General features: G+C 44.6%; 1 protein-coding gene across 1 annotated transcript; it reads right to left on the reverse strand.

Moving 5' to 3' along the window:
- Positions 1-11,663: 11,663 nt before the first annotated feature.
- DIRAS3 (DIRAS family GTPase 3) lies at positions 11,664-13,105 on the reverse strand. Its single transcript, XM_072649808.1, has one exon. It carries the CDS (start codon positions 13,030-13,032, stop codon positions 12,436-12,438), a length of 597 nt encoding a protein of 198 aa, XP_072505909.1. The 5' UTR covers positions 13,033-13,105; the 3' UTR covers positions 11,664-12,435.
- Between the last annotated feature and the right edge of the window lie 522 nt (positions 13,106-13,627).

A 13,627-nucleotide genomic window follows, 5' to 3' on the forward strand; every position in this document is an offset into this window, starting at 1 on the left:
TCCCTCCAGTAGAGCACACTGCAGCCCAACTCAGCATGCCCATTACATAGTAAGTTCTTCCTAAGTGAGTGTTGACTTTCTGTCCTGTGTAACATGTTCAGGTCTTCCTGTGAATCTTCCACAAGTGGGTATTCCTGGTGAGTTAGGGGTCAGAGGTCTTGCTGACATTATATGGATACCATTGGGGTACCAAGGTTATCCCTGTCCTTTGGCTATTCCTTGCACTCAGTATTTTTTTTCACTGTGTTGCACTTTTTTCTTATTATGTGTTCCACAACCACTACCATACAACCTAGATTTTTTCTTTCCCTCCCTCTTCCTCCCCCCCCACTTCCCTCCTCCTTCCCTGAGATGGCATACAATTTTATATAGGTTCTACACATACATTCCTATTAAATATATTTTCACCATAATCATGTTGTATAGAACAATTAAAATGAATGGGAGAAATCTTATAACAAACCAAAACGTAATACAAAAGAAAATGATCTGCTACAATCTGCAATTGAATTGCATAGTTCTTTCTCTGGATGTGGAGGGCATTTTGCCTTAAAAGACCATTGGGGATTTTTTAAGTCCTTGCATCCTCGCACTCAATATTTGACTGGCCCAGTTTCTTTTTTGATCATCAGATGTTTCTGATGTCTTTAATGCTGCTTCTCTTGCCCAATTCCTAATTGGAAATGTATCACAACCTACTCACATCCAGCAGCAACCTTCCATTACTGTTTGGATACCCTGCAACTGTAATTCTTTGGAATCCATGGTCTGAAATCCATAGAGCACCCCTGGATGAAAACTGTGGATTTTTTTTTAAAAAAGGTGTTTCAAGAAGAATCATGAGTTCTCCAAAAGCAACTACCCTGACCAACTTTTTGGGTTGTCCATCCAACGTCATAAGTCTTCCTCAGGCAATTAGAACAATGTGTTCTGTAATCAGAAACATCTAGAGAATTTTGTCATCTCTAAAGAATCCCTCCAGGACCATGTGTTGCATGTCATCCACAAGAATATATGGAAAGATTTAGCTAAGAATTATCTAAGATTAGAAGGTAGAGATAACATCTAAAGTAGGATTTGAACCAAGTTCTCTCATAGTCAGCATCAGGGAAGTCAGGAATGCCCACACCAAACACAACCAAATGACCAAGTATCTAAATCTAGCACTTGGATCTAAGATGTACATTTAAAAAAAACAAGATCCATGCTTTCACTGGTGCGAGGGACTCCTTTACCATACAGACCAGTCTTTTCTTTGTAAATCTTAGAGAGCTGTTCAGGTAACTGAGAGGTTAAGTGATTGGAACACAGTTAAAGTGTAGAAGAGGTGAGGTTTGAACCCAGGTCTTTGGGATTCTGACACTAGATCTTTATCCACTAGATGATGATGCTGCCTCCCTGACTCACCTGCTAAATTGAATTGACCTCACTGTACTCACCCTCTGATGAGCCAGTGCCGTCCTTTGGCTTGGAATGCTCCCCATCTCCACCAGAACTAATTCAGCTCATCCCTCCAATTTCACCCCTTCTGGGAAGGCTTCCTTGATTCCCTCCCACCCCTTCCTGGAGGCAGAGGTGCTCTTTCCTTGCTCACTCTTCACAAGTGCCCCTCTTCTGTGCACGTGTGGCATGATCAGTCAGCCAGCTAGAACTTAGTGAGGCTTCCTGGATGCTGGACCCTATGCTAAGTGCTGAGGAGTACAAAGAAAAAGCTTGAGGCGATGAGTGCACAGGATCAGGAAACGCGAACATTGTATTAGCTCATGATAAAAGCTTCATTTAGCTCTGTGCTCTACTGCTTACCTCTTTTCACGGCTGAATGTCTCCAGCTCAGCCGCCAGACATTGGAAGTCTTCTTTCAGGTTCCTCTATATAATAGAAAGACATGAATACAATGTTATATTGTGTATCCACAGCAATTTGTAGGTGTGCCTTATTTAAATTCGAAGCTGCATGAGTCACTCAGTTGATAAACATACATTAAGCACCTACTATGGACCAGGCTAGGGATACAAAAAGAGACAAAAGGCAGTCTTTACCTTCAAGGAGCTTACAATCTAATGGTGGGGAGTGGAACATAACATGTAAACAAATAGATAAAAGGCAAGCTATATGTAGGCTAAATAGGGAATAATTAACAGAAAAAGGCACTGGAATGAAGAAGAAGGCTGTCTACAGAAGATGGGATTTTATTTGGGACTTAAAGGAAGCCAGGGAAGTCAATAGTCAGAGATGAAGAAGGAGAATGTTTTAGGCATGAGGGACTGCCAGAGCTTAGGAATGGAGTGTCATTCACGGGATAGAGAGGAGGCCAGTGTCACTGGATCAAAGAATACATGTTGGGGAGTAAAGTGTAAGAAGACTGGAAAGGAGGAAGGGGGCTAGATTATGAGGGGCTTTGAATGCCAAATAGCATTTTGTATTTGATCCTGGAGACAATAGGGAACCACTGGAGTTTACTGACTAAGGAGAAGACATGATCAGAACTGTATTTTAGTGACTGAATGGAAAATGGATGTAGTGAGGAGAAGCTTGAGACAAGCAGACATGCCCTGCCCCCCACCCAAACAGTTATTACAATAGTCTAGGAGTGAGGTGAAAAGGACCTGCATTAGAATGGTGGCAGTGTCTGAGGAGAAAAGGGGTGTATTTGAAAGATGTTTCAGAGGTGAAATCCACAAGAGAGGTTGCAGAGTTGAAATACATAAGAGATGTTCTAGAGGTGAAATCCACAAGAGAAGCTGCAGAGGTGAAATTGACAAGAGATGCTCTAGAGGTGAACTGTATGAGAGAAGCTGCAGAGGTGAAATTGACAAGAGATGCTCTAGAGCTGAACTCTATGAGAGAAGCTGCAGAGGTGAAATTGACAAGAGATGCTCTAGAGCTGAACTCTATGAGAGAAGCTGCAGAGGTGAAATCCACCAGATTTCACAAGAGAGGCTGAACAGGTGAGACTGACAGGCTTTGGCAATAGCTTGGAACTAGGAGGTAAGTAGTGAAGAGGAATCCAGCATGACCCCTTGGTTGTGAGTCTGGGGGCCTGGGAGGAGGTGGTGCCCTCTACAATAATAGGGATGGGGTAGGGAGGTTAGGGAGGAAAGATAATGAGTTCTGTTTTGGACATATTACGTTTAAGATGTCTAGTGGACATCCAGTTCAAGATGTCTGAAAGGCAGCTGGAGGTCCACAGAGAGGGTGGGGCAGGCTAGGTAGATTTGAGATAGAGATGATAATTAAATCCATGACAGGATTTGTAAAGTAGAGGGTCATACCTGATTTATTTCTATAACCATTCAACTTTAAATATGTAAGTCACATTTATAGCTTTTAGCATGCAATAAGTGCTTAATCAGTGTTTGCTAAGTTGAATTTAAATAAATTGAAATAAGAGGCAGGCTGGCATTTCTGGCAGCCAGCACCGGCCTTGAAATCTGGGTTCAAGTGCTGTCTCTGACACATACTCTGTCACATGTCAGATGCAGGGCTCCAGAACAGTCACTTAATCTCTTTGTGTTCACAGAAAAGATACTGAACTGCATTTTCAGAGGAGAGCTCTAATTTGAGAGTTCCTTAGACCAATGAAATTGTAGATCTAGTCCTTATCCTGAAATGACATAATGATTGTCGGGCTTTAATGGAAACTAGGCTGTCTTCTGATATATAACAAGCAGAGTGGTGTTCTGGGAAGAGTTTGGAATTTGAAATTAGAAAAGATTTTATTCCCTGTGTTACTTTAACATTCTTGTGCCTCAGTTTCCTTATCTGTAAAATGGGGGGAAAGATTAGATACTGCCTGCAGTCCTAGAATCAGAGAATCATGGAATCTGAGAGTTAGAAGTTAGGTGCCTCAACTTGCCTTTTGCAACATCTACCCATTGTTCTTATTTTAATCCTTTGGGGCCAAATCTCATCCCTCCTCCTCTAGACAGCCTTTAAAATACTGAGACTTAATAATCAAGTCAAGTCAATGAGTATTCCTCAGGCAGCTACTATATACCAGTCACATCCCCCCTCCCCCATGAGACAGCCTTTAAAATATTTAGAACTGACAATCAAGTCAAGGTAAGGAGCATTTATTACATACCAACTATGTATCAGACACAATGCTACGCTATGGAGATGCAGAGAAAGGCAAAAAGACAGTCCCTACTTCATGGGGAAGACAATAAAAGGCTGTATACAAATAAACTATAGACAGGAAATGCTGGAAGCCAGCCTTGCCCCTCAACTGCTGAGTCTTATTCTTCAGTCCTGGTACCTTCACTGTATCCTCCCAGGACTGGACTCAAGGCCCTTCCCTTCTAAGGATCTCATCCAGCTCCGACACTGTGACTCTCTATGCACTCTAAATCAGGTCAGATGACCATCAATTTCTCTAGCATGCCATACAGGGCATTTTTGTTAAAGAGAGTTGGAGGAGATGACCTCAGAGGTTCCATCTCACACCATAGGATCCTGTCTCTTAAATTGGAAATGATCTCAGCAGTCATGTCATTTAAGCTGCCAGTTTTACAGATGAGGAAACTGAGGCCTGTCAAGGGACCCCAGTCATTCTAACCCACGCTCTGTGACAGATGACCAAATATGGAACATTGGTTGGTACTTGATTCTGGGCATCTATGAAATCCCTCAGTTTTCTCAACCTGCCCAATACCCTAACTCTGGGCATTTTTTCTGGCTGTTCCCATGTCCAGAATGCCCTCCTTCCTCATCTCCACCTCCTGCCTTCTTCACCTTCCTTCCACAGGAAGACTTTTCCAATTCCCCTTAATGAGAGAGCCTTCCCCCTGTTTATTCCCTCCCGGTATCCTGTCTGTAGCTGTTTGTGTGTGGCCTCCTCGTCTGGGGCTGGGACTGCAGTTGGTATTTCTTTGTATCCTCCAGTGCCCAGCAACTAGTAGGCACTTAATGAATGATTATTGACTGACTGTTCAAGGAGTCAAATGACATAATCTATTTCTAGAGTTCATTTCTTTGTCCTGGCTTCTCGGCAGTCTCAGCTATAACCCTCCCTTCTGCAACAGACTCTTCCCAGTCTTTCTGAATCTTAATGACTCTCCTTAGAGGTGATCCCCAACTTACCACATGCATGTTATGTGTATCTGCATATGTGTATATACATATGTGTGTGCATAAATGATATCTTATTTATGTATAGTTGTTTTGGGGTTGTTCTCTAACCCCTTCCCCATTAGATAGGGAGTTTTTTGAAAGCAGAGCCTGTTTTTTGCCCTTTTTTATATTTTCAGTACTTAACTCAGTATTCAGCAGAAAATAGGTGCTTAATTAGTGCTTATTGACTTGCGTTAAAATTTTTTTTTGACCACTGGATTTCAATATAATTGGTTTTCTTTGTAATCATATATATGTATTTTATTTTCCGCATTTACAATCAAGATTCTGAGTATGGGGTCCATAGGCTACACCAGACTGCCAGTGGGGATCATGAAACACAAAAAATATTAAAAGCCCTTGGTCTTGAGTTTGGTAAACCTTAAAGTGCCATAAAAGTGTGAGCTATTAGTACGAGTTCTCATTATTGAACACCTCATTGTTTACAAAGAACTTTCCCTAAAATAACACTGTGGGGTAAATAGTGCAAGTATTACTCCATTTTATATTTGTGCAAAACTCTTTTTAATTTAATATCATCAGCATTATCTGTTTTACATCTCATAATGTTCTCTTTCTCTTATTTGGCATGAATTCTCCTTGCTCTCTTAATTTATTTATAGTAGGGTGAACCTTTATATCTAAAATGTACCCATTTTAACCTTGTCTTGCTATATGGTGGGAAATGTTGGTCTACACCTAGTTTCTGCCATATTCCTTTCCAGTGTTCCCATCAATTTCGATCATATAGTAAATTCTTGTCCCAAAAACTGGGATCTTGGGGCTTGTTAAATACTAGGTTATTATGGTCATTTATTACTATGTCTTGTGTACCTAATCTAGTCTACTGATTCACCACTATTTCTTAGACATCACTAGATAATTTTGAAGATTACCACTTTATAGTACAATTTGACTCCATTTTATAGATAGGGAAACTTAAGTAGCAGAACCACTGGATCTGAAGTCCAAGAGCTATGCTGTACAGTTAGGTGGGTCAGTAAGTAGATCTCTGAATCTAGAGTCAAGGAGAACATGATGCAAATCTGGTTTCAGACTTTTAAAAGCTGTGTGACTCTGGGCAAATCATGTAACCCTGGTGGCCTCAGTTTCCTCATCTGTAAAATGGGGATAATAATAACATCTACCTCCCAGGGTTGTTACAAGTTTCAAATAAGGTTATATTTGTTTTTTTTTTTAAAAAAAAGCACTTAGCCCTGTAGGTATTTAGCACATAGTAGGTGCTATATAACTGCTTATTCCATTTTCTCCTTCCCTTTCTGTTCTCTGGGCCTCAGTTTCCCAGCTGTAAAACAAGGGGCTTAAAGGTTCTATCGAGCTCTAAATTTATGCTGCTATGGGAAGACAAAGTGATTTGCCTCAGGAAACAAAACTAGCAGGCATCCCAACCAGGCCTTGAAGCTATGTCCTCACACCCCAGGTTCAATGTGCTCCCTCCCCTCTGCCCTGTCCTACCTGCTGTCCCTCAGCTATTCCACCAGAGACATCCTTCTCTATTACTGTGGATCTCTTATTTCCCTGACTGCATGTACTCCACATTCTGCCAGCTTCCCACAATTCCCCAGCAAACCCCTGGATGTAGAGATAAGGGCTCATCACCACCTTTGGGGATGCATCATGCAGCCAACTCATGTCACGTGTTTAAGGCATGCAGTGGAGCACGGGGCATTGGGACATTGGCAGATAAAAGCCAGCCCCTCCTCTGCCCCCGAGAGGCCTCCTGTCTGGTTCTCACCTGGCCTGGGAAGCCAGTTTGGATCAAAAATGGCTCCAGGCAAGTTCTCTCAACGCAATCAGTAAACCTAACGATTTTATTAGGTTGTAACAAAGGCTGGCTTTTTATTAGATGCAGTCTGCTTCCGACTTACCTCAGATCTGGACAGAATGTTCCCAGCTCGCTGGGTCAGGCCCTGGTAGAAGGTCTTCCTGCCCCACCTTGAGATATCATGGAAAGACAGGTGTGAAAAGTCATTCTTAGCATTAAGCTTCCTCCTTCTTTTCGTCCCCATCTCTTATCAATAGGTCTCTTCCCTTATAGGCAGTTAGTCTGTTGTAGTAGATAATATTGGGCTGGGGATCAGGAAGACCTCATTCAAAATCCTCCCCCAGACACTTATTAGCTTAGTGACCCTGGCCAAATCACTTTCTTCCTCTCTACCTCAGTTTCCCCATCTGTAAAATGAAGATAATCAGAGTACCCACCTTCCAGTTTTGTTGTGAGACTCAGGTGAGATATTTGTAAAGTGCTTCATAAATGATTGTTGTTTATGATGATCATCCTGAATTATCATGAACATTCTCAGAGCTATATAAATGTTATCACTTTTATTCCAGAAAGCAGCAGCCGACATTTACAGGCCACACTTTCTAGTGTTTCTAAGGGTGAAACCGGGCCACTCCACTCAGACTGAGCAGCCTCATTTGCAGTCCTAACAAGCTGTCTTTGCTGAAACAAAATGTTTTTCCAGAAGTGTCTCTCTTTGCTCCCACCAAACTAGTCTGCACACCCCCTTCTTAAGACTCCCCAGGTCCCTCATCCACCACATCCATTTCTCTTGTATTTTCCTGCCCCCAGATGCTGCCTCCCCTCTCCTCCTGGCCTCCCACACACCCATATTATTCCTGGAGTCTCTTCTCCTTGCCATCTGAGCAAGAACCCTTATCATCCACTGAGGTGGTTCAGGTGCCACCAGCTATAGAAAGCTTCTCCCTTCCAACTCCCACCCTCCAGACTTTCTCCCGGCTCAATTTCACATAAGCAATCTGTGTTTGTGGCTACTTTCTATGTGGTTCCTTGCAAGCCAAGGCTGGTTCTTTATTTTCTTTGTATAATTGATGTTTGCATGGAAGAGACACTTGGTAAATTTGTCCAAGTAGCATTTTATCATTTTGGCTGGGGTGTTTTCTCTCAGGTGCCTGTATGAGATTTAAACAGCACATCCCATAGCCACGAAGCAAAGTGCTTGGAATAACTAGCGGGTGCCATAGTGCACAGAGTGCAGGACTTGGAGTCAGGAAGACTTATCTTCATGAGTTCAAACCTGGCCTCAGATGCTTACCAGCTAGGTGACCCTGGGTAAGTCCCTGAACTGTGTTTGCCTCAGTTTCCTCATCCGTAAAATGAACTGGAGAAAGAAATGGCAAACCACCACCAAGAAAACCCCAAATGGAGTCATAAGAGTCAGAAAGACCCAATAACAACATTAACAAAGTGCTTACGGCATTTTCCAAGTGTAAAGGGAGATTGTTTGGGGTATGAACCTTTTTGGGGGGTCCAAGTTTGAGGTAGCCCCCTCCTGCTATCCTTTCTGCTACTGAGGTTACTGACTGGTATGACTGGTACATTGCTTGAGCTCAGAAGTTCTGAGCTGCAGGAGGGTTTAAACCTATTGAATGTCCACATAGTTTGGCACCAACATGGTCCAAGACCCAAGGAGGGAACTGGCCCAGGTCAGAAATGGAACAGGTCAAGCTTGTGGGTGAATCCATATTGAGATTGAACCATGAGTGGCCACTGGATTTCCGGTCTAGGGGAGATGAAGAGACCCAGTCTATCATGATGATGATGAAGGTGATGGTGATGATGAAGAAGATGATAATGATAATAGGCAATCATAGAAAAGTTGGTGGAGAATTTTCCAAATTTCAAGTGGTTTTTTGGGTAACTAATGAAATGTAAAGACTACCACCTTGGCAGCTGAAAGCATGATTGAATTTGAATTTGAATAACATTCTTCTTCTCTAGAAATTAGCTGCGCAACCACTTCCAAAGAACAACTGTATTTGTAGAAAGCACTGAGCACAGTTCCTGGCCCATAACAGATACTAAACATTTATTCTCTCTATTTCTTTCCTTCTCTCTTCCCTTCTCTTTCAGACTAGGAAGGAATCTCAACACTGCTAAGATGAGAGAGGAGATACCCACATGTAGTGTTTTGCATTCACTCAACAGACATTTAGTAAATACATATTGGGGAGTGGTAGATGGAGAGATTGAAGAGAGAGGCATCCTGAGTCCAGATGATATCGGGGTTCCAAACCAGACTGATGAACCCTGGTTGGATGACTGGACAAATCCCTTAAACCTCTCAATAATCCTTGGCAATGCTAAGATTCTTTGATAAGATACAAATGAGCTGCCCATCAGTGAAGAAAGCTTCCATACAAGGAGTCTAGATTAAAAAAGTGTGGTGTTAGGAGCTAGGGGACAAATTTGACAGAGAAATAGTCCTTGCCCTCAATAACCTTACAGTTTACCAGGTCTTTTAATACAGACATAGAAAAATAAGTTACCAAGTGAGGGATGAAGGGGCTAAATGGGAGATAAAAGAATTGTGAGAAAACCAGAGTGAGGAGGGCTCACTGACAGGTGGGGAGACAAGGAACCTTTACACAGGAGGTGTCCAGGAATTCTAGGAGAAGGGCTTGAGGACTAATTTTTTCCTTTGTTTAAAAACGACAGAAAAAAAAATGGTTTCTTCTTTGAGGTTTCTGTACTTAGGGGTGTCTCCTGGGTTCCATATTTATTCCCTCCTCCAATAGATATTCAAGATATTCAATCTATTGCCCAGACCAGCTATTCTCACCTCTGCAATATCTCTCACCTAGGCCCTCTTCTTTCCTCTGACACCAGCCCCCACCCTGGTACAGGCCTTGATGGCCTCATCCTGCCCTCATTATTACAATGGCTGTTGGGGGGCAGGAGGGGGGAAAGGGTCTGCCCTCCTCAAGTCTCTCCTCACTCAGTCCATCCTCCATTCAGCCACTACAGTGACTTTTCCTAGAACCCAGGTCTGACCGCAGATCTGACCATCTCCCTACTCAATAAACTCCAGTGGCTTTCTATTGCCTTCAACGTCAAATACAAAATGTGCTGTTTGACATTCAAAACCCTTGATAACCCAGCCCTCCTCCCCAGCTTTCCAATGTTCCTCAGTCTTCTTACATACTGGCCTCTCCCATCCTCCTCCCTCCTCCCCTCCTCTCTCCCTCCTCCCCATGGTTTTTGATCAAGTGACCCTGGCTTCCTGGCTGTTCCTCCAACGAGAGATCCCATCTCTCAGCTTCCAGCATTTTCTCTGCCTGCCTCCTCCCCCTCCCCCTTCCTGTTTCTGCCTGCCCTGGCTTTCTTCAATTTCCAGCTAAAACCCTCCATTCTATAGGAAGCCTTTCCTGATCTCCCTTAATGCTAATGAAGGCTAATGAAGGCATTTAATGCTAGTGCCTTCCCTCTGCTGATTACTGCCAATTTATCCTGTATACATCTCTTTTTAAATATAATTATTTGCATGTTATCTCCCCCATGTAGCCCCTTGAGACTGTCTTTTGCCTTCTTTTGTATCCCCATTACTTAGCACAGTGCCTGGTATAAAGTAGATGCTTAATCAATATTTATTAACTGACTGATGATCATTCTTTTCATAAAGGGATTTATAGAACGTTTTCCCCCAATCATCCCACTAAATGAAAAGGAGCATGCTCTCCCCCTCCCCTCCCCCTCCCTTATCCCACAATGATAACTGTCTTTTAGGTTTTTGAACCAGATCTGCGATTTCACTGACAAAGGGAAGTTCCAGTAAGGAAACTCCCTCTCCCAATGCAGATCAGTTGCTTGAGGTTCTGAGAAGTGACCCGACTGATCCGGGGTCAGTAGCCAGTTTGTATCAGAGATGGGACTTAAATCCAGGTCTTTTGGTCTCCGAGGAAGGCCTGTTCTCCAGTCATTATACCAATTCTCTCTATCTTAAGGTGGCCCCCTTAAGGTAGCCCCAAGGTAAATACCCACCTGCTTACTCGAGAGGCCATTTCACTAGATGCAGCAAATGATTTCACCTCCAGAAGCATTTTGCAAGCCTCCAGGTGCTCTAGGAATGCTAGCTGCCATGATCAGAGTGGGGACCGTTATTATTACTGCTGTGCTGGGGAGGCTGCTGTTGTTGGCAGAGCCTCTCACTCAGAGACATTTTGGAGGAGCAGGATTTCACTGATTTGAAGAGGGACTAAGATGTAGCAGGAGAGCTCTAGGTTGGGAGCTTGAAGGGCTGCATCTGAATCCTGAAGGGGCTTTGTTACTTACCATCTGCCTGTCTCTGGGGGCAGGTTAAGAGCCCTGTCTGGGACTTAGTTTCCTTCTCTGAAAAAGGAAGGGTGTTGAAGCAGATGAACTCTGGAGGAGAGTGTCTGCCCCCAGCTCTAAATCGTCAGATCTGCCTTTCCCATATTGCTGTTCAGCATGCTTACTCTCTGGTCTCACCAGAAAGGACCAGTGACCAGAGGGGTAGATTCGAGCTAAGCAACCCCTGCATTGCAGGGGGCCTGAGAGATCTGCTTAGATCCTAATCGCCAGAGGGAAAAGGGGCTCTCTCCCTCCCTCCTTTCCTCTCTCCCTCCCTCCCTCCCTCCCTCCCTCTCTCCCTCACTGGCTCTGAGATCCTGCCTTGGGCCCTGAGCCAGGACCCATTTAAGGGCTACCCTGCCAAATGCAGAGAAGTCCCACGCTGTCGAGAAAAACCACAACAGGACACTGGTGATTCCATGCAAGGAAGAGCTTTAATAAATCACACTTATTCATAAGTCACTGCCACATGCCTCTGAAGCTGCTGAACGACACACACGTACACACAAACACACACACAAACACACAAACAATTAGAACTTTATTCTGAAACATCTAGCACATCTTTGGTAAGCGAGTGTCATCCTCTCCACCCCTGTATCTACCAGACAGGAGCACAGCTTCCTGGTTTTCTGTATTAGGTCTTCCAGACTCAACAGCAAATTTATTCAAGGTGAATTCTGAAGATGATGTTCTTAAGGAGTATGCATAGTATAGGCAAGTTATGGTTTCTTGAACAAACAATCAAAAATGCTTAAAAACAATATTGCTCGTGGCATTATAAAAAGGGGGTTATGACATTATTCAAATACAGCCTGCCTTTTGGATTCAAATTTGTATGTGTGGTTTTTTGCAAAGATTTTCTTCAAAGTTCAGAATACTTCGACACAGTTAATGCTGGATGCCTTGGTGTTTGGGGTTTTTTCTTTTTGTCAATAGAGTCTTTAAGCCCTCCCCCTCCTGTAAATGTCTAATGTCTTGGTCACATTTTGGTTTTTTTTTTCTCCCCGAAGGACGTTTGTTCGTATCCAATTTTTTATAGCATGAACCACGAGCTGAGATTCCTCATGAAAAAAATCAATAATGCTGTGGGTGACACTTTTCGACAGGGAGGAGTAGTCCATGCCGCTAAGACAGACACCATGCAAAGAAAGCAAAGGGTCCTGCTCGGCGGCGACCCTCGGGGCTTACATAAGACAGCACTTGCCTCTCAGCCGGGCGGTTCGGGTGGGCTGCTTGGCTTTCTTCCCATCCACCTGTAGACACACAGGTCGTCTCTTCTCCAGGTTCAGCAGCTCCTCGAAAAGCTCCTGCACGTTGGAGTTGTTCTTGGCAGAGGTCTCCATGAAGGAGCAGTTCCACTTGTTGGCCAGAGCCTCCCCCTCGCTGGCCTGCAGTTCCCGCTGCTCCTCGTCCGTCTTGTTCCCCACCAGCATGATGGGGACCTTCTGCACATCCCCTTTGATCTGGCGGATCTGCTCGTAGATGGGCAGCAGGTCTTCCAGGGACTGCTTGCTGGTGACCGAGTACACCAGGATAAAGGCGTGACCCTTGGAGATGGAGAGCCTTTGCATGGCTGGGAATTGGTGACTACCTGTTGTGTCGGTGATCTGGAGAGTGCAGACGCTCTTTTCACAGCAGATGACTTGGCGGTAGGTGTCTTCGATGGTCGGCACGTAGGTTTCCCGGAAAGTGCCCCGGACAAACCTGAGGACCAGCGAACTCTTTCCGACTCCGGCTGCCCCGAACACCACCACACGGTAGTCGCTGCTGCGCTCAGGCATCTCGGAAGCTGGATTCGAGCCGGAGTGAGCGAGAGGAGCCGCCGCCGCCGCCGCCGCTGCCGCTGCCGCTGCCGCCGCTGCTGCTGCTGCCGCTGCTGCTGTGATCTGAACAGGCAAGCCCGGGAGTGAGAGGATGCTGGCTGCGATCTGAACTCGGGGGTGGGGCGCGACTGGGAGGGGGGCAGCTTTGCCCACTCAGCTTCTGTGTTTACCTGGCCATTGGGGGAATCTGGGAGACGGGGAGGGAGGAGGAGAGAAACAGAGACAGGCAATTTCTCAGTCAAACTTGTCCTCTCGTCTGCCCCTTGCAGAGCCCCCTTCCCCCGGAAAAAAACGCAAAACGGCCTATACACACATTTTAATGGCATAACAGGCCCAGGGGGGATAGTTTATAAATATTATTTATGGGATTTATCCCCTCCCCCTTCCCCAGCTTTGCAAATCTCACATGCTTAATACTTGATCTAGCTCTGGTCCTTGGGGTTTGGGAAAGGGAGGGAACCACAGGGGGAGGGGTCGGGGTGGGAGCCTGGACTGTTTGGGGAAAGAGTGCTAGATTTGGAGTCAGAAGACCTGGATTCAGACCTCTGGTCTT

The sequence above is a fragment of the Notamacropus eugenii genome, chromosome 2 (assembly GCF_028372415.1).
Source record: "Notamacropus eugenii isolate mMacEug1 chromosome 2, mMacEug1.pri_v2, whole genome shotgun sequence".
Taxonomy (NCBI): domain Eukaryota; kingdom Metazoa; phylum Chordata; class Mammalia; order Diprotodontia; family Macropodidae; genus Notamacropus; species Notamacropus eugenii.